Source organism: Brienomyrus brachyistius, chromosome 17 (assembly GCF_023856365.1).
Source record: "Brienomyrus brachyistius isolate T26 chromosome 17, BBRACH_0.4, whole genome shotgun sequence".
Lineage (NCBI taxonomy): Eukaryota > Metazoa > Chordata > Actinopteri > Osteoglossiformes > Mormyridae > Brienomyrus > Brienomyrus brachyistius.
In genome coordinates, this window is record NC_064549.1 from 22,042,045 (window position 1) to 22,064,224 (window position 22,180).

General features: G+C 41.7%; 1 protein-coding gene across 1 annotated transcript; it reads left to right on the plus strand.

The window, feature by feature from the left end:
* Positions 1-5,591: 5,591 nt before the first annotated feature.
* Positions 5,592-20,280, plus strand: LOC125711380 (galactose-3-O-sulfotransferase 2-like). The gene is made up of 4 exons (XM_048980213.1): positions 5,592-6,106; positions 17,240-17,350; positions 17,562-18,198; positions 18,356-20,280. Exons 1-4 carry the CDS (start codon positions 6,033-6,035, stop codon positions 19,334-19,336), a joined length of 1,803 nt encoding a protein of 600 aa, XP_048836170.1. The 5' UTR covers positions 5,592-6,032; the 3' UTR covers positions 19,337-20,280.
* Positions 20,281-22,180: the final 1,900 nt, after the last annotated feature.

Genomic DNA, 22,180 nt, shown 5'->3' on the forward strand with positions numbered 1-22,180 from the left:
AAGTCTGGAAACCCACCTGTTTTATAGCTAAACGAAAGCACAAAAATGCAGTTGAAAATCCATATTCTTTCATTCAAGAAAAATGAACAATGGTGAAAAATGAAAACATCACATGGTGTCTAGGCAGTTATCAGTAACAAAGCCAGTAAAATAATACATATGCATTTATATAAGATGTTATGCAGAAACCCGGATTTTGTAGCGGAAAACATTATGCAATGACTCATGACAGAGTAATGTACCATAATATGATAAGATGTCACACACTGAAGATAAATAGATCTGATGTGACAAGGGACAAATGATGGACACTGAGCTGAAGACACCCCACCTAGACATGGTACCGTGATGGAAGGTATCTTCTAAAAGAGTGTGTGAGTGGGACGGCACAATGAACCACTGAATGAAGGTGTCTTCCAAAACATCCATGCCTGGTGTGGGACCTCCACTATCGGTTTTGCACACAAAAGTCTGACCTACAAGGTCTTGTACTAACAGCTAACTGCGATTTCTATAACCAGCAGAACTTATGTGGTAAGGTGCCCCCAGTGTGGAGTGTTTATCTTATATTGCCCCCAGCGCTGTGCTGTTCCTGGAGCTGAGTTTGCATCTCAGGCTTTTCCTGAAATTCCAAAGAAGTCCAGGACTTTCCCTCTAAATGCAGGACCACAACAGTCAACACTAACCAAATGTCATTGCCCCAACCTCATTCCCCATCTCCACACCTTAACAATAAAACCATTAATGCAGCCATGAAAGCCCAATCAACATCTGGCCGGAACAAGGGCACGGGGGATAATTCCAGCAGATGTTAGTCTCTTAGAATGACACTCGACATCCTGTTAGCTGTTTGTATTAGCAGGATGTGAATAGTTAAAAGCGGAGTAACAGGAAGCCTTGGTCGGCAGCCATGGCACATGGTTGTATTTGCTTGCCAGACATCTGATGCTAAGCAGAGTCGGGCTCAGGTTCAAGACGCCTGGAAAAAACTGGTTGCTGTTGGAATTGCTGGTGACTAAGGGACACCCGTGCTGCAAATAGGACACCCCTCTAGATGATACTAATCCTAAGCGTCATTAAAGTAAGTTAGCTAATGCTGATGGCCCAGTCTTATTGCTAGGGAGATACTACAGGCCTAAGATGGGTTACTCCCTAGAAAATTGGCGATTATTATTATGAGAACAAAGAAGGAAATTGTGAAGGTCCATCTAATGCCTGTGTATTATATTGTAGTATTTTTATAGCAGGAGAGCTAAATGTACTGGTTGCACACAGAAAGCTGAGCTTTCCTGAGCAAAGGTTTTCACATTTTCAAAATCCCTGTTGTTACCATGTTCTCTACCATAGGTGGGTAACAGAAGATTTGCTACTCCGTAAAGGTTGCGTGCGTCTGGAAGACTGATGTTTGGCTCTGGACTAAGACAAAAAGAGAGGGGATGATGTGTCCGCAGTGAGTCCCACCTTGGGAGACACATGAATGCTGATAATCCTCGCCAAGTTGTTAGAGTTGAGACTCTTTTGTGTGTCGCCCTCATGACTCTCTGTACAAGGACGACATGAGCAACGGTTTCTTCCCAGCTGCTGGAATGAAAACAAAGCTCAACAATTCAATTCATTTTCAAGAACATACCAGGTTTCTTCTGATCTTAAGATGTTTGTGAGATAGTGGTAAAACCTCAAGGCCGCAGTGTAAATGGCACATTGTTATGAATATTTATATGTCTTACACCGGAAACCAAATGAGGCTCCACTCTTAAATGTTAAATTTGACATTTTCACAGCTGAATCGCTAAGGCATTGTTGAGAGGACTGCATGCATTCTTCAACATGCCATGGAAGTTCCCAGGAGGGAACAGAAGAAAGGACTCCTTTTAGATTGTGGTTTTTGAAGCAACAAAGCTGGTGAAGTGATTTTGAACATCCTGGGTGGATGATCAACAAATCAGTGCTTTTATGCCCGACTGGTTTTTCTAGACTTTTAATCAATTGGTTTGTTTATCAGTGTTGCAAACAGCTGTATTCGAACCCTTTGATAATTCTCCTAAATCAACATACAACCCAATTTACCAAGAAAAACGCTTCTGCCTGACATGTTACTGCTAACAGAAAAAGACCCATAAACTGTTGATGTATTTATCTGTTGTGGGGGGCAACTGGTCATTGCTCTAAAATCCACAGAGGTATGAATAAATATATAAAGCCATTGCAGCATTTCAATACAGCCATGGAAAAAATTAAGAGACCACTCTACATTTTTAAACAAGTCTTCATTTTTAAATCCTGGTTTAATCATGGTTCTGCTGGTAGCAGGTTGCTTCCAGGTTAAGCATTTCTAAGACAGCAGTACACAAGAATAAGGTGAAGCAGGAGACACTGGGAACGACCAGAAACCAGCCAGGTAGAGGGCGGAAGGATCTTTATAATGGCTGAGACTGCTATCTGACAGTTTCTCATGAATCGGAGGATGACATCAAGTGACCATCAAAAGGAATGGGAGACATTAAGTGCAGGTGTGAAATGAGTGAAACAAAGCATTGTACTGTGGTCTCTTTGTCATGGACCAGGGCGGATTTGGAACGGCGTGGCATGGTGCAAGCAGAAACAGAGTGGAAGGCTCAGTTGTGGCCCAGGGATCACTGGGGATTGAAACCCCAGGTTTGATTCTCTTTATTTAATGGCTTTGGGTGAGGATGCTGTAAAGCGCTTTGAGACAATGTAATGTTGTGATAATGCGCTATATAAAAATAAATTTGTTGTTGTTGTTGAGGTGTGAAGTGTACTGCTGGGACAGTTTGTATCAGGCCCCTAGAAGTAGGACTGAAATCCCATAAAGCAAGGAAGAAGCCCTTCGTTGTCTTCTAACACCCTTTATTAATGAGAAACAGATAATAACCGGGCTGCAGTTTGCAAAAAATATATATATATTTATATAATGACATTAATTATTTATTGCAGTTTATATTTATATATATAAATTCACAGACACACACCCATAAATTGAGAAATGAGTGAAACAAAAAATTGTACTGTGGTCTCTTTGTCATGGACCAGGGCGGATTTGGAACGGCGTGGCATAGTGCAAGCAGAAACAGAGTAAAAGGCTCAGTTGTGGCTGAGGTTTGATTCTCTTTATCGATTCAGCTCTTAAATGCTGAAGAGGTGTGACTGTATGCACTGTAGTTAGGGTGTATTGGCGATGGCTTGGGGGCAGATCTTTGGGATGATCTGTAATTATCTCTCTCAGAGATTTCACACCACTTATTATGACATTACAGTGGTCATAAGTGCCAATGCTCAAATTCAATTCTAAAACCTTTACCTTTCATGGAGGTGCTAATAAGATGGTCGGTACCGGCAATGCTTTATTATTCCCGGTCGGGAAAACAGCCCTGGGAATTGTCTGTAGAAGGCATTCCAAGGAGACCTACCTGACCTACTGGGAAGATCACGCCAGAGGCCGAGCAGAGGGTCTACTCCTGCTCACCATCCCATTAAAGAGGCGAGTGGTGTCTTGCCTTCAGTACCATATGGGCAAACTACATCTGTTCAGCAACAGTTGCCCACTATACTTACAGTAAATATTAAAATACTCATTACACTTCACTAAACATTTTCCATTGGTGGGTAATTTCAATCAAATGTAGCCATATTCAGCCTGAATCCCAAATATTCAGTTACGTAACTAATAACCTGGTAAGCACTGCCATAGAAAAAAGGTGTTTTTAACAGTTTTCAAGAGGTGCACCCTTTTCTGAAATACACTCATTTTAGAAATACAAGTAAAATTAATGGAATGATTTCATTAAAATCTGAGTAAGCTACACAGCTTTACGGTTTTGCTCTGTTTGTCATTGTGTTTGTTAATCAAACTATCAATCCTCACTAGAGGGGATCGATTGCATGGCCCAGAAATATAAGACAAATTGCATCCTATATTGGTGCAAAGTGTAACAGCATTTTACTTAACCGCATAATATATGGCACATGTACAAACTCTTATCCTCATATTTGCCAAAAGAATTAATTGAATGACTATACTGACAATTTCCTTTTGCACATTAAAAAAACTGAACAAAAAATTACCATTTTTTAACAGCATATACACAGGATTTGCTTCAATAAACAAGAACAGATTTCCAAATCGAAGTATTTTAAAGTCTTGCCTCTTTCACTTATTGATATACCAATTACTTGTCCACAAACCAACAAGAAATATCGGCGGACAATTGAGTTTATCTCGCCTGATGGCTGAACTCCCATTCTGAATGGTTAAATGTGTGTCAATCTTTGTCGGATTGAGAATGTGCAAGACCACGCAACATTAGAAAGATTAGAGGTGCGTCCAAAACCGCAAATGTAGTAGGTGAAATATGTCTGAAATATGTGAGCAGTATGCCTGAATACTCAGTATGGATAAGACAGTAATTGAACCATAGTACATTCTGTGAAATTCCGAAATGTGCAACTGATGATTGCTGTGCTGTCCCACAAGGCCACTGAGACAAAGAATGTCACTTGTTCAGAAATCTTTGTCAAGATGCTGGCGGATGTGCTGTCTTTGTGCAAAACAATATCCAATTATGTAAGTTGACTTGAACGTGAATTTGTTTCATTCATAGGTTCATACTTTCATGCAGGTCAAGCTACGCCATTGGTAAACATCTGGGTCGGGTAATATACAAAATGGTGACCGCAGTGTGTCTGAATGCATGCAAACTGTTCTCCTGGATGGTGGCAAAATTAAATACCCATAAGGTAAGTATACGATTTCAGATGCACCCTAAGTAAAACATGTGGCACTGGGTGGGTTTAAATATGACACATATTCCATAACCTCCAATCAAATGCTTAATAGGAGGCGATACATTGAAGTCTATGAGTTTAATGAGGCATAAAATGCTTTGCTTCACTGAAGTGCCTTTTTTTGTGAAGCTTTGCTTCACCTTTCATCTTAAAGAAACTGCCACTGGTCTGGACATATCTGGTGCCAACACAACAACACCAGTTATCGATATGGGTATGTCTACAACCCAGTATTTCACATCCAGAGTTCTGGGTGATGCTGCTGTTTGTTACTGTGGGAACAAGGTCCGTTTGTGCTGAAACTGCATCATGTCTCTGGAAGACAGACATACCAAAGACACCTTTTCCACTGGTCTGGAAAAGCCACTTAGTCAAGTTCTCCCTTCCTCCATCCTTGTTAAGTCCCTATCATTTCTTTGGTCTGCTGGTCTGTCTCCTGTCCCGACAAAAGCCTCTCGTTTTACATCCATGTTCTAGAGACAAAGGAGACCTTTGTAGTCCAGGAATTATTTTCATTTGTACAAAAGCTCCATAGACCTCATACTGAATCTTTCGAACAAAAACAAGTCTTCCTTATTAGGAGTAACAACTGCCCAGAAGACAACAGCCGTATTCGGTGCTGAGCATCTGAGTGCCAGTATAAATGGGTTTGAAAATTAAATTAGTCACCTTCCACATAGCTTACGTATGTAAAAATGGATGTGCTAGACTGAGCCATAACGCAACATGCAAATAAAACGTGTGGATTTCGTTTTAAACTAAGAGTGAATATTCGCGATAAGTGATCGTATTGATAGAATTTTTTGTTCAATCATTGTTTTCCTGCAGTTTGTTTTTGCAATGTGCTTTAGTGCACTTATGCCGGTTAATGTGCTGGATATGCCACCTTTGGAAACTCGGCTTTGCGTCACGTCGTCGCTGCCTCTAGATGTACGAAGAAATGACAGCAGCCGCACTGCACGTTTAAACTTAGCGAGAAAAAAAGCCCTGCTTTTGTCCTCTATTTATAAGGAGATAGAATAACGCACGCTGCGTATCTGTGTCTGCGCACATCTCCGCCCTTCAGCGGCAGCAGAGGGAGTTTCGAGCCGGGTGGGGAGAGCTGATGCTGCGCGAGCGAGTCCGGCGTGGAGAGTCTCGGAACGCGGAGCGGGTCGGTATGATCTGACTTCCAAGGCGACTTGAGACAGCCTACATTAGTGAGCGGTTTCCGGACTCCTCTGGGCACCATGATCTCTTCGCAACGTAAAAAAGTGAAAGAGCAAGTGTGCTTTTTCTGGAGCGCTAGCATGCCCTGGAACGCGTAAGTAAATCAATTAAGATGTCTAGCAGATCCGTGGTTTCTTACTTTTTACTGTAAAATCAAGTTTTAACTGTGATTTACACTCCAGGGACAAAGAGGCATCAGAAAACGTGTAACTAACCTGGACCATTTATAAGAACGTGTGCTTTATCATCCCGCTATACATTTACAGCATGTCTTTAATTAGGGAATTATCTCAATAAATATAAAGGTGTTTTGTTGTGAAATTACACCATTACATGGCAAAAGTGAGTGAAGAGTGAGACTCTTCAGGTAATTTAAGATAAAGCCAGACAGTATATCAATCGGACAATGTAACGTGTATATTCCCACCTCGGTGCACCGTATTCCAGCACCTATCAGGTATAGAGTATCTTTGCGCGTTAGCTGAGTGCTTTTTCCAGGAGTGTCCTAGTTTCTAAAAGAAACATTTACTGGAATACAGTAACAACTAATTATTATTAATTATTTGCTAATGAACATAAACTCATGTCATATCTTATAAAATTGTAATGTGACTTTGGGTACTAGAGTAGATGAAATGAAATTGAATGAGATACATTTAGGAGGGGTAGGGGATCTTTCCCACAGTGCGCGATCCTGAGATCTGCAACAAGTCATTGTGAAGACTAGGATTATCAAGCGGAATTTTCAAAACAGGAGCAAATTAATTACTACTATCGTTCGAGACTTTAGAGGCAAGAGGCTGATACACTGTGTGGAATATAGGCGCATAAATACAACAAAAAGATGCGTTAAATTCGAGGTTACTAAATAACATTTCTGCACGCAGATGTTTTCTATTGTAGCTTTTATTTCACGCTTCACGATTTGTTTAATTTGTAGCATTCTTTCCTCACAAACATGTGGAAACATTTAAATGTCAAAAGAGATTTATGAATTTTAATTTATAACTTATTATTTTTATGACGCAGCTTCGCTGCCAAAGTAATCCTCATTTAATTGGAAGCTAAGACGAGAAAAGCACATAAGAAAATCGTATTATCGGTGCGCTTTATCTTTTGTAGATAATATATTACTTCTAGCCACCGTGGTGAGATTTTATTTTTACATTTGTTTTCTTAAGCTTTTCCCGAACTTTATCAGGTTAACCTTGATCCTTACAGGTTGTTCTGGAAGTTGACTCGCAGGCCTGTTTTAGTATAATGGATATTAACGTATCCATTTTAGCATAATGGATATTAAGGTAGTAGAAATAATATTTCCCATGCCACTTTTAAAAAACCATTGTAGGCATGCGCTTTTGGGATAATGGGATCACGTGACAATGACAGAACCAGCATCTTTCCACCACCCACATCCATAATCAACATTTTTTATTGTCTTAAAAATGTACTTGACATTTCAAAAGCTGAACTCAGTAGATGCGACCGAGTGGTTTTCTGTAGCTGGGACTTTGTGACTGAATGAGCTTTTTGCAACCAAAGCTTGAAATAATAAATGTTACTGAATTAATAAACAGGAAATAAATGTTCCCTTAACAGCAGGTCAGCAAATTCTCCCTTATCTCGCCCTGTGTGCTCTGCATATATGTATTATTGCATTTTCCATCAGCCCGACTTCGAACTGCTTATCCAGTGCAGGTGAGCTGTAGCCTGGCCCCTGTCCAGGAAGCACAGGCATGAAGTAGGTTCTGTTTGCAGAAGAGCTGTTTTAGCACAGGGTGGGCTGCGGGTTTTGTCTGCCTTATCGATGGCTTTTTGACAAACGGCTACCATCTCTGAAGGGTTTCTGGCAGATCTGCAAATGATTCCAAATCTCGTGAACCACAGCCACAGGGGGCCGTTAGAGATTTGGGGTCCTATGACAGCTCATCGTACTGGGTCCCCAACCCAGACCAATCCAGTTATATTCCATAGTTTTTAGGGCCCCGGTTACTCAGGGGGCTTTGGAACCCCCCTAACTTTCGCCCCTGCATACACGCGGCTAACTTCGCTTTTGACCATTCCCAGTCACACTGCACAGTATTAGAGAGAACTCTGTTGTTCACACGATCTGGTCTAATGTCACCATGACATGAAACCAAGAGCTTCCGTCATCACAGGTTTGCAGACCAGAAGTGAATTATTCTGTTTTATCATGGAAAAATGTTTTGAGTTTTTGAGCCTAATGCAGTCTGGGGTGGGACAGGAACGCTTGGCTCATGTTAAGACGTATAGTGGAAAGATCAGGAGGGTTAGGAAGATGCTGAGCTCTTAGTCAAATATATAGGTGTTGGACAGACCACAGGGCAATAAGGCAGGAACACTTTCCAAACTATTCTTTTTTCCCATCACTTTTTGTGGTAGTTTTACTGCATCACGTCTTGACAGATGTATATTTTATAATAAATTTTGTGTTTAAAGGAAAAAAAAAGAAATACCTTGTAGTAAGAAGCAATAAATCAAAGCAGGGACTCAAAAGGAAAATAGTCTTTGTGATTAATGCATTGAAACTTGTAATATTCTATGTTCGCTTTGGCCAATTCACAGTAATTTTGTATTTTCTGGTCATTTTAAAAAACTTTGCCGACACAGAAGGACCACTATTCTAATATTTTTTTTGCATCACAGGCTATTTTAAAATGTAAAAATTCCTTTCGGATCTAAGGGGTGAATTTTCGCAGGTGACAAACGTGGGTGTTTGAAAAGCGTGAAACAGCAATCGCCATCGTTTTAAAAATAAAACAAAAGAAGTGTTGGATACGAGTTAAAAACTTTACGAAAGAAAGTATTTCTAGGCCTACAGCTAAACACCAAAAACCGGCCTGCATTTTAAGTAGGCCTACCGAGAATGAATTTCATAAACATTTGCCCATTTCTATCTTGCAGATTTTAATTTTTAAGTACTGTCAGCCTGCTGTTAAGTATTTATTGTCTGTGGGTGGTAGCTCTGCTGCCAGACTCATTACCTAAAAGGTCTTTTGTGCTGTTGGATTTAATCTGAATTGCATTTCAGTGTTTAATTACTTCGGCGCTTTTACGCTCAGCGAATGGAAACTGATTGACTGATCAAGTTTTACGAATTAACATAAACTAATTTATGCTGATTGTCAAAGTGCTCATTTTAGCCACTGATTTTTAATCTGAATGTTAGCGGCATGTGTTAATTACTGCGTGCATTCCATGTTAATACCAATAATTCTTTCAGCAGCTCTGTTAAATCAAGTGAAATGGATTTAAATTGTTTTAGGCTTTTCTTGCTTTTTGTGCTGAATAAATCTGCCTTGGTTTATGGCTCATCGCGTTATAATGACGTCAAATAATGGGACCGGCATCTTAAGTATAGATGCTGGATGGTCCTCGTGCCGTTGGTACCCCATTTGGTAGTGGATTCTCATTCGGGGGTTCCAGTTTCAATAAAGGCCTTCAAAGAATAATGACTTGCACTGAGACTACCAGCCATTAATTTGATCAAAGGAGATGCTAAAGGTTCCAGAATTTAAATCAGATGACCTGAGGACAACCACCCAACATATCTGTAGAAAGTCATGATCAATATTACTGAGTGCTTACTGAGGTCCAAGGTAAGTATAGAGCCAGACTGGAGGATGCGAGAGGCACAAAGCAGGGTGCATGTCGTTCTAGTCCATCACATAGTGCACACACATTTACTGACACACACACACACACAGGCACGCCGCTTAGATTTAACCGTAGGGACAACTTGTTTTGGTGCCTGCCTCTCCAGTTCCTTACGACATGGAGAAAAAGTCTCATGTACAACTTTGATAAGCCTGCCCAGGTGCTTTATGCAATCCTCTCGCAGTGACATCATCTTTGGGGGAATCCAGTAGATTGGCAGCATAGCAAGACATACGGTGACCAAATGTGAAATAAAAGGAAAAGTTACGGTTGACAGGAAGAAGACCAGGTTGGAATGGAATGCAGGTAAAGAGGTAAAAGGAGACAGAGAGAAACCTGAGCGTGCTCAAGAGTTGGAATGAAACAGCGAACGCTAAAAATAAAACCTACAAGAAACGTTTTTTAGCTGCGTGCCAAAGTTAGCTGCGCTTTGAAGGACGAGCGCAGGCTGAAGCTGGAGGCAGCCGCCTGTCGCGTCCCAAAGCCGTAATCCATGAGGCACTTGGGCTCTTCCAGGACTTTGTGGGATTGGCCCCAGTCATTGCTCTCTGCTGACTCTTGGCAAATTCTGTGCCAGTTGCTGTAGTATGCGCACAGTGAATCACTGCACTTCTTCTGTGGTACCAGGGCCCCAGAATCCGAGTTCCTTAAGCATTTTAACTTTCATGGATCAGTGAAACGGAAAGCCGTGAAAATGGTGTAATATGGAGAGTTATGTAATTGGCATTTTCCAGAGAATTTAATACTTTGCTGCATAACTGTTGATCTAAACAAACTTGTAAACCTCAGCCAAAATTTTGACTGTCAGTCTATTTTGAATACCTCGTCTGGATTTTTGCTTAAGAAAGTTTTAATATTTGCACAAAATAACCTTCATATTAAAAAGAAACTTCTCAGCATTTCAGTGGTTCTGTGCTCAGCAGCGGTGTTTACCACCCCTCGCTGAGGTTTGGGCCCCCTGTTGGCCACAAACAGTCACTGCACCAAATAAACACATTCCTCATTTAGGTGATGCTGAAGCAGCATGTTCTGCTAACCAACTAGCTAGCTATGATCTTCTGACGTTTTGAGTGTGGGCCCAAAAACAACAAGCCTGCATCTGTCTGAGTCATTCATAAGTTCTTGCTGGTTCCCAAAAAATGATGCTTTCTTATTATGTTATCTAAAAGCAACATAGATCCAAGCACTGATCCTTGTGGTACTCAAAATTTGACCAGTGACATTGATGATGGGGTACTGTCACTGAACATTTGAACGTATTGGTTACTCAAGTAGGACTTAAACCACTTCAACACAATATCACACTCATGGTACGGCATAGGATTTTTTACAATGACCAACTAAGCCAGGGGTCTTCAACTCCGGTCCTGGAGAGCTACTATCCAGTAGGTTTTATATCCCACCTGGCTTCTGATGAGCCACACCTGTTCCTGGTATTTACCTGAGAGCAGGTGTGACTCACCAGAAACCGGGTAGGATAGAAAACCTACTGGACGGTAGCTCTCCAGGACCGGAGTTGGAGACCCCTGAAATAAGCCATGCTGTGGATTACAAACAAAGTTGATATTTGTTTAGGTTTAGTCTCTTCAATATCTGCCATTGTCTGACTATAACACTACTTTCCCTAATGTGAGATGGGGGATTTAGGAATGAGCAGAACATTTATTTGTGAAAGACACTGTTGTAGTACTCGAGCCCGGTCTTGGTCTTTAGACCACTTTTTCACTTACTCGGTCTGTTCTCTGAATTGAGCGCATTCGTACTCAATTTTGAGTTAGTCTAGCACTAGAGTGTGTATGGTTCGGTATGCATGGTAATTTTTTTCACCACAGTGTAGGGCAGGGTGATGCAAATGATATATCGACTTATCGTCATATTAAACTTTACATCGTGTACTATTGTGTCATGTTGTTGCTGGTACCGGTGAAAAAAATCGACAGCTCAGCAGTCACAACATCTTTCTATAAAGGTGATATTGTGGATAAACAATGCAAAAAGACGGCGTTGGCGAAGCATTGCCAGCGAGCAGAATATCGAGAATACAGGCTACAATGGTTGAAAACAGGACACAGAATCCTATACATGAAATCTTATCCTTCAACACGGGCTGGGTGACAACTCTGACAACATTGTGAAACCCGCCCCCAGAAAGAGCAACGTAGCAGCTAAACAAAAAAACCCAGCTATAATTATTAATGCTACACCCTACCACAAAAAGTTAATTAGTGTATGATTTAAGCCTGTTCATTAAAATTACATTTCAGTTTCCAGTCCATTCATCTTGTAGTCTTTTTCATAATATGAATCTGTTTATGAAGAATCCCGAGTGAATTTAAAGCAAAAATGTACTCTTGACACGAAGATCTAATGAATGATGTCTGTACCATGATAATTATCAGTGTCGACTGATATGAAAAAAATGATTGCAATAAACATATTTTGCCATATTGCCCATACCTACCACAGTGATAAACTTTTTCATTTTTCCTACCTCTCTTGAAATAGTTATACATGTTAATAAAATTCAATTAATCAAATTTAAATTAATCTGTCATTTAAATTAACCATTATTCACCTTCTGTCACAGGTGATCGCGGGCAGAGCGGCGATCGTGCGGGCAGGCGAGTAAGCAGGACACAGGCAGGCAGGATTAGGGATGAACGGGGTTTATTATAGGGAAACCGGAGCAGGACGGGAAACAGACATTGACAACATCAATGACAGACACGGGTTAGTACAAATCAGGAACTTAAATACATGAAACAAGGCAGCAGGAAACAAGACATGACTGGGCACGATCAGGAAATCACACGTGGGTAATTAGGGGGCGTGGCACACAGGAGGAGCCGACGAGCAGGGCATGACACCTTCATTATATTAGCTGTATTATTTAATTTTATTCAGTTTTATTTTCCCAAAGTGCAATGCTACTTTGGGAATTCCTTTAGAAAAGATACTCATTTCTCTTCTATTCTGAATATAGTTGTTCCTCTTCCTGGATATGATGGTGAAAAATAAAACTCTGTGTCCCTCCCTGAACCAACACGAGATGTGAAATCTGCTGTAAGGACAGGGTGTGTGTGTGTGTGCTTAAGCACTATGGGACCCTAATTACAGTGTGTGCCAGATATGTTGTTTTACATTTATAAAAAGCATAAAGTATAACCAATCACTATTTGTGATATAAAAATACTAATATTTGAGATCAAAGGATTAAGATGCTTGAATGGTACAGTTTTGCTTTTGCATATCAGCGGAGTTGATATGAAAGTATTAGTAAATCCATGGTCTCAAAAATGGACTTTATTTTTTCTGGTTCCGCCCCCCTAAAATCTTGGTCTTGATTGAGACTTTGCCCTTTAAGGTCTGGGTCTTGAACTGGACTCAGTATAGGTTTTGTCCCCATCACTAGTGAAAGGAAGGTTTGGAACTGATGCGTGATATTAATTAAACACAAAAACATAGAATCATAGAAATGTCAGACAGGTTGTAACGAGCGCCTTGCTGCTGCATGTGTTCGGCTGGCACCATGAGAAAGGCCTTAAGGTGAAAAAAATATGAATCTATAGTTATCAGGCCAAAAGCCACAGCCAATCGCTTGAGCCCTGTAGCACCAAGGGTTGCCAGTTCAGTCCTGTAAAAATCCTAGACACCCAATCAGTCACCAAAAGTAAGTACACATGAGTCATAGCCAGATCACACTAAACATCTCTGTGACAGTCCAGACCATGTTTGAAAGGGGAATGATCACATAACAGCATTGAGACAATGATTTTATCGTCTTCATTTTGCATGTATCGAATCTGGCATTCTTATTCTATCAGTGTTGGCCCAAAATACTTCGGCCTAAACTTAAAAAAAATTATAAAATAAAGTCAGACCTGACCAATGTTGCTAAACTGGAGGTTGATAATGCCACAGGAAGGATCTTGGGACTCATTATCAAAGACTGAAGGTATCCAGCAGCGTTCACGTTTAGAACTTTCTAGGTTAATGTTCTTGTAATGCCTGTTAGAGAACAGGAAGTGATTTAAAATGAATGGCATTGTGTAGCCTTATAAAAACACCTTATAGACCATTGTTAGCGTAATATAGAGACCATTTACATCCGTGTTAACGCTTTTATTTTACATGACTGTATGTCTGTTTATGAGACTTAATCACTGTGTTCCACACTAATATTAGAAATAGGACCCATGGCTGAATGCTGATCATTTGAAACAGGTTTCATGGTTATAGACCTCATTATTTCTGCATTAATGTCTGTGTGCTGTGGACGCTTTTCACATGATGTCATTCATTGTTTCCCTCTCTCTTTTGCTGTTCATTTTAATTTCGATTTGACTGTGTTTAGCAGCCTAATTTAGTGAATTATTGTGCCATGGAACTGCGTAAATTAGTCATCACACCGCACCTTACTGATATAATAGTCGCTATAAAGAGGGTGTGATCAAAACCCATCGTACTTGTTCTTTGTCTGAAATTAACAAAAATATCCACTAAACACCGTTTTGCCACTGATTTCATTTCACAAGCAATACTGATGCAAGTAACATCTGGATGAACGAGAACATTCCAGAATGGTCTCATTTAAATACAGACCCTTATAGTGAGATAGCTAAGGTACATAATCGGCAGTAAAAAATGCAGAACCTTCAGTGTAACTGAAGTCTTCTTGCTCAACGAAAGTGTCCTGCAAGGCCGAGTAAACTGCAGCTGCACGTCAAGCTTACTGACCTCGTTCCTTCATACTTCAGTCCCTCAGACAGCAGCTAAAGTGCTCCCAGATGAAGCCACAAGCCTGCAAAAGGCTTGGTCACATTCAGTGAGTGTGAGGCCAGCGCCATCCAATCGCGACGTGCTGAGATTTTAATGAACCTCCCTCTTCAATAGCTCTCCTTCACTCTTAAGAGAGGCCTCTGCCGGTCAAACATGAAGAATGCGATTGGTTACATCATCGCTAAGCAGGGGCGTGGCATGGGCTCCTTAGGATTCACTCTCAGTGGGCTTTATCTGTGTGTGAGCAAGATCATCGATTACATCACGCATGTTCTTTTGAGGGAAAACAGTGTCCTGCCATGAGCTGCATCACCATGACACCCCTCCTTTGTTACATCGCAAACTTGATGCGGTGACACCCAGATTTTAAGATGCAGGCTTTATGTCATAATTGGGAATGTGGCTTTGGGACTGCTGACCCCTCACCGCCTGATTTGACCCAATGAGAGGCAGTAAAGCATGAAATCCCCCCCCCCTTACTGTGATGTTAAACCTCAGGTCAGCTGCTCCTGAACTCCTGTTCATGTTACAGAAGTTTATGACCTTTGATCTTTTCTTTTGCTTAGAATCACCAACCAGATTCAAAAAATATTGGGATCTGCTGAAACTGTAAACACAGCAGGGCTTTAATGATGCTCTGCATGATGCTCTTCCAGATGAATAAGCTGAGGATATTCAGGGTGGACGGCTGCAGGAACAGTGGGGCGGGGATGGGGAGGGGTGAACTGGCATGATTCATACTCATGTTTAGAAATTCTTCTGATCTGGGTGCCAAAGGTTCTTCCGAGAACACTTGAAAGTTCCTTAGAGAGAAGTCACAATTCAGCATGGGTGTGTGTAAGGTCACATTTTTTATGTCAGCATTCTCCCTCTGGTTCCCTCTTGTGGACAGAGACCCAGAAGGCAGCATCCATTAAGAGAATCACTCCCCACTGTAGAGCATTCTAGGGTTAGCCTGGGACAGCTGTTTGACACTCGAGAATAAGAGCTAGACCACTCCCATCCCCCCACACACAAACATACACACACAGGCATGGGTATGCACACTCAGCAAGTCAGCGGTTTTGTTTCAGAAGCAGCTACTTGTGGTCATGTGGTCACCATGTGAGCTGTGGTGTCTCCACATTCTGCACTGCTCTCTGTTTACTCTGGCTAACAGAGTAGGACTGTAATTTCTAGAGCAGTGATTCCCAATCTGGTCCTCGGGGGTCCACAGACAGTCCACGTCCCATGGGAAAATAGTGTAATATGGAAAGTTATGTGATTGTCATTTTCCAGGGAATTTTATACTCGGCTGCCTAACTTGATCTAAACAAACGTGTGAACCTTAGCCAAAATTCCCATGGACTGTTTGGTAGGGAGCTCAGAATGAGCAAAAACATGGACTGGCTGTGGGTCCCCGAGGACTGGATTGGGAAACATCGCACTAGAGCAGAGATGGTCAGTCTTATCCGCAAAGGGCCGATGCGTATGCGGGTTTTCACTGCAACTCCCTAATTGGATTACTGATTAGAGGACTGATTGGCTGAAGAGTCCTCAGGCTGAACAGCTGACCTACAGGTTATCCCAACAACCTGCATACGCACCGGCCCTTTGCGGATAAGATTGGCCACCCTTGCTCTAGAAGAATATCAAAACCAGCTGAAACTTCACTCCCTGTTCTATAATAACCCATGACACCTGCATATTGCGATTAAAAACTTGCTGATGCTCTCCGTGCCTGGGATAGCATTGCACACTCTGCTGCTCTGATAGTCTGTTTTTGGGCAGAGCTGCCCAAGCTATGCAAGCTAATGGTGGATTAAGGCTGAGAACGTCTCCCTTTAGTGGACAGGGTCGAACTGCTAATTGGAGCGAGCTGACTAACAGGTCTGAAAGGTCAGAGTTATTTAATTGCTCGTGACTCACAAGCTTCATAGAAGGTGTAGTGAAGTTTCACTTGATGCATTTTTGTGTGAGACTCTCACATTAATGCAATCAGCAGTGCCTAAGCACTAAAGATAAAAATCTAATGAGTACTCGTGACAAACGCAAACAAGATCCTACACTTTTGGTGTTTTTTACAGCAGATGAAATTGTGAAAAAATGAAAACCTTGTGGCATTTGTAGCCACAAGATAATATGTGTACCAACATACATACAAACATAAATACAATCATGTACAAAAGAGATAATGGCTCAGATACCATGCTTACATACAGTTTCTGGGTCGTGGGGGTCTGGAGCCTATCCTGGGGGGGGGGGGTCTGGAGCCTATCCAGGAGGCTATGAGCACAAGGCAGGGAATAACCCTGGATGGGGCACCAACCTGGCTCAGTTATATACCTGCTTAACAATCTAGTCTTTTCTTGCTTTTGATTTATATAGCTGTACCACCATCTAGTGGTCATTTAGAAAATAATATTTGAAACATGTGTACAATTTAATCCCACTCAATTCAATTTTATTGTTGTGAGGGAAAGGGCACGACAGACTGCATGCTCCAAAGGACAGTTCACGAAAGTGCAGACAATTTGGTAACATGATTTAGTGTAATATTTTACCATCAAATTGTACTATTAAATATGAGGGAAGTATGTAAACAATATTGCACAGCCAAATACCAAACAGTAACTATAAAGTAACAGTGCAGTAGTAATAAATATTGACTCAGACTGTATGAGCATAAGGGTGGGTGCATGGAAAACCGTGTGGGAATGTGAGAGACACTCATAAAGTGCATGAGGTATCTACTCTCACTGAACACTTGACTCACTTCTGCCCCCTGTAGGTGGCTGAAGGGAAGACTGTGGACTCACCTGCGCTTTGTGTGGTTGGGTCTCATGCTCCTGACGCTGCTCTGTGTGGCCATTCAGTTCCTGGGTGTGGTCAGGCAGTCCAGGTAAGTGGCAGTACCGATGCTTCAGGGATTTGAAGACCACCGTTTGCTCTTTGTGACTGAGACACACTTGGAGAGTATACAAACTCCACACACACAACCAGGGGTTAGAAATAAACCCACAGCCCTGGAGTTGCGATGTGACAGATCTGACAGCTGAGCTCCCACACCACCGTAGTCATTTTTTTATGATGAAACTGTCTTTTCTTTTTAGAAACAGCATTGTTATGAAGCAGTCGGCCACTAAGAAGTTCTTCAGCATGAGGTTCACCCATGAATTTAAGAAAACACACACCACACCTCAAGGGCATTCGGACAGTGTGCTGCCATCAGGACGCAGCCAGCGCAGAGATGTGGGTGGAATCGCAGAGCCCACCATTCCGGTCCCCAGTGCAGACACCCAACCAGCTGGTTCGGCGGGAATTACAGGAAGACGACTGTGGGAGAAATCGTCATCCCACAGTTACTCTCAGGGGACTGGAGGGCAGAAAACTCCAGAGACCATTACAAAGAAGATGCCAGCACCTCAGGATACCTGGAGCTTAGGCAAGACCCTTCCCCCAGAGCCCCCACAACCAACCACAAGACCAGTGAAGCAGGGGGTGGCCTCCTGTCAGCCGAAGAACCATATAGTCTTTCTGAAAACCCACAAGACCGCCAGCAGCACCATTCTGAACATCCTCTACCGCTATGGGGACAGCAGGAACCTGACGTTTGCTCTGCCCGCCCACAAGCATAGCCAGCTCTTCTATCCCATGACCTTCGCAGCTCATTTTGTCGAGGGCTTCCAGTTGAAGACTGTCAAAGAGTATAACATCATGTGTAACCACATGAGGTTCATGCCAGATGAGGTGAGTACCTTTTATACAACAATAATAACAATGATAACAATAACAACATTTATTTGTAGCACACATTTCTCACACCCAATATTCATATTTATATCCTTTGTAAAACTAATAAATTATTCTGACTTTTGTTTTTTAAAACGTCTTTTTTTCTAAACAGGTGAAGAAGGTCATGCCAGCGGACACATTCTATTTCTCCATCTTGCGAAATCCAGTATCAATGATGGAGTCCATTTTCACATACTACAAAAGCATAGCTACGTTTCACAAGACCAGAAGCCTAGAGGAGTTTCTGGCCAATCCCTGGAAGTTCTACAACACATCGCTGCCCAATAACCATTATGCGAAAAACCTCCTTGCTTTTGACTTTGGCTTCAGCGATGGAAGCATTGACAGAGATGAGGAGACACAGGCCAAACTTGCCATCAGTATGATTGAGAAAAACTTTGACCTCATTCTTCTATCGGAGTATTTTGACGAGTCCATGATCCTGCTGAAGAATGCCCTTTGTTGGACACTAGAGGATGTGGTCTCCTTCAAGCTCAACAGCAGAAATAATGATTCCAGGAAGGTGCTGTCTCCAGACACAACAGACAAGATCAAAGTGTGGAACTTGCTGGACTGGAAGATCTACCTTCACTTCAACGCCACCTTCTGGAGGAAGGTAGACATGATGGGAGGACGAGAAAGGATGAAACAAGAGGTAGCCATGCTAAAGCAGAAAAGGGAGCAGCTCATGAAAACCTGCCTGCTGGAGGGGGGGGCTGTGGACCCCTCTCAGGTGAAGGACAAAGATTTGTCACCCTTCCAGTATGGTGCTGCTGTTATCCAGGGTTATAACCTCAAGCCTGAACTGAAGGGACCAATCATGAAGCAGTGCCTGGACCTGATCATGCCTGAACTGCAGTACACAGCAGCCCTTTATGAAAAACAGTTCCCCCAGCTTTCCTTCAAGCGGCACTTGTCCCAGAAGCAGTCAGCCTCACGCAAGGTGACTATCAGTCGTTCCAGAAACCTGGACCCCAAGGTATCCATAGAAAAACGACAAGCACAAAGGGGTCTGCAGCGACAGGATTCCCGCATCCGCCAAAAGGTCTTCCCCAAAGTGCCGCCCACGAGAGGCCTACGAAGTGTGCCTTGAAAAGTGACCCTAGGCTGAAGGGATGTCCATGGTGGTGTGCATTTGGCTGTGCCAAACTCCATGCCATAGTCTGCTGATCAAAATAATCCAGCAACCCTTGAGAACAAAATATTAAAAGCCTGTGATTCTCTGAGCCCCAGGTTGGCATGCACTTTGATCCTTATGAAGTGACTGTCTCTTGCCTTTTTTTAAAACTGTCCCGTAACATAGAAGAGCACTTTAATGCTTTCTTATAAGTTTGTGTTGCTGGTAAGCACACTCTTGAAGCTCGGGCCTGGAAAACTGAAGGAGAGGTTCGGTGCTGGGCTGCACAGCGGACAAAAGAGCGCAGTGAAGAATCACAGCAGTATAGTATACTGTTTCAAGGAAAAAGGCAAAAAAGCTTTTTCCCTGAGTGTGTTATCTATGATTATGTCAATACGAAAGGACCTAATGAAATGTTTAATTTAATGAAATGTTTAATTAAATTATGCAAAAGTATATCCACTTATAAGTTATATTAGGCGGGAAAACACACACCTCAGGCTAAGATGATGTCCTAGACATCTGGGCTTTCTCTATGACTGAAAGCTGTTACTGTATACTGTGAATAAGAACACTGTGCAGTGTAAATAAATACACTGCCGCACATTTTATCAGAAGATTATTTCTTTTGGGAATCTTAACACCTGAAAATAGGTGATATTTCTCTAGGATACCAATCTGTCATTTGTTTTTACATTTTGGAAGGTTTTGCACACACTTCACGGCCTAAAGGTAAATCAGATTTTTATTCCAGGAAATTTGTTTTATGAATGACAATTATGTGGAATTATTGTTAATGCATAAAAACATCAGTCCTAAAGAATTTATTTGTGGGTGCATGAGTATGTAATAATTTAATGTGTGCATTGGTACATTTCAGATTTGATTTAAATTCCTGAAATTAAAATTGTATTAAAGTATTTATTTTTTTCAAAATCCTTTTTTTAATATTGCATCCATGTGCTTATTTTCTTGAAGCAACCAAAAAATGCACTCCCCCACCAATATGTCCCTGTACACACAAACACACACACACACACACACACACACGCACACCTGCTCGTAATCTTACATATGCACTTCCCCACCAACATGTGCGTGCACACACACACACACACACACACACACACACACCTGCTCGTAATCTTACATATGCACTTCCCCACCAACATGCGCGTGCACACACACACACACACACACACACACACACACACACACACAAACACACAAACACATGTTTGTATTCATATCTTTGAGAGGACAGTCCATTTATTTCTATGGGCAGAACTCTAATCCCAACATGATGACCTTAACCCCTACCCAGCCCTAACCTTAACCATAAGTAACCAAAGAAAATACGAGATTTCTGGCATTTTTAGTTTTTTGAATACAAATTCTCATAAAACTGCATTGTGAAGAGTAGAAAAATGTCCAAAGAAGGGCAAAATAATAGGTTTGTATCATATTGTGGAGACAAGATGCACAAAAAACACAGACCTGATACATCATCATATGTTGGATGCGTTAGCACTAGATTTATTGTAATAGCGTAGAAGCTAAATGTCTCCTTGTAACACTGTGTTAAAGCATTACCCTGAATGTTTTACAGTTCTTGAATTTAAATGTAGTTGCAGTATATAGTACAAGTCTATATTTACTTTCATTTGTTCAAGGTTATTTATGATGGGACATATTGTACGTATAGGTTCATATCAGTTTTGCAGCAAAACGTCTTGATTAATATGCAGATATGTATGTAACTGGCGGACTTATGTTGTGTTACACTTAGGTCAGAGGTCAGAGCTGGGATTGATTTTACTTCCTAGGTAACAATATTCCAGTACAACAAGTTGGAAAGCCATTTTGCAATAGCAGGTTCATTGTTAGTCATTGTTAGCAATACCAGTTGATAACAATGTATTACATGGTATGCAACACTAGCAACATGCCCTCAGATAGCAGTACTGGGTGCACAGCCGATTCAACCAGACACAAATAAGACGTAAGTGCTAATAAAGAGTGCATAACCACAGCTTTTACTTCTGCTTATGACAGGCGCAGCCATATTAAATTCTGAGGTCTGGGTTGTAGAGGTTCCTGCGACATACAGGAGAGCATTCCAGTTGAAATTTGTGAATAGGAACTTGGAAATTCCAAATTCCCGGTTCAAATGGAATACGCATTAGAATACATACAGCTTTATTGGGAAGAAAAAGCATCTGTTTATCCACGCTGTCCTGTCATCCTGGTACTGTAGCTGCTTCACCTTCATCAGTTGGTGTTTTTGGTGGTCATCCATCCTCACAGATGTCAGGTACTTCTCTTGTTCTCCATACAAGAGCAGCAACAGATCACCAGCAGGTCTTCTCGATCATCTCCCAGTTCCCAAGAGACCATGGCTCAAACTTGTCCTGGATTTTGTTACTGGCTTTCTAGATTTTGACGGTAACACGCTGGTTTTGACCATCGGCGATCATTTGTCTAGGACAACCCATTTTGTACCCCCACCCAAACTCCCATCCTGTAAGGAGGCGGCCCAACTCATCTTCGACATTTTGTATCTGACAGGGATCTGCAGTTCACTGCCAGGTTTTGGAAAGCTTCCTGTTTTCTGATTGGGAGGTACTTCAGTCTCTCATTGTATTCTATCATTACTTGAACATTAATACTGTATGATACATGCCTGTTTTATTACAGATAACATGTTACAGATTGGGGCAGCGAAGTGCAGTGAATAACCTAACCCTATCTGGGTCGGAGTCTCTGCTCCAGGTCTATGTGTGTGGGGGTACGTTTGTTCCATGTGGGGTTTCCTCCAGG

Excerpts from the sequence above, each read along its gene's own strand:
- LOC125711380 (XM_048980213.1), top strand. The coding sequence starts at position 6,033 with ATGATCTCTTCGCAACGTAAAAAAGTGAAAGAGCAAGTGTGCTTTTTC. Across the intron at positions 17,351-17,561 it reads GGTGTGGTCAGGCAGTCCAG|AAACAGCATTGTTATGAAGC; the intron begins GTAAGTGGCAGT and ends TTTTCTTTTTAG. Across the intron at positions 18,199-18,355 it reads TGAGGTTCATGCCAGATGAG|GTGAAGAAGGTCATGCCAGC; the intron begins GTGAGTACCTTT and ends TTTTCTAAACAG.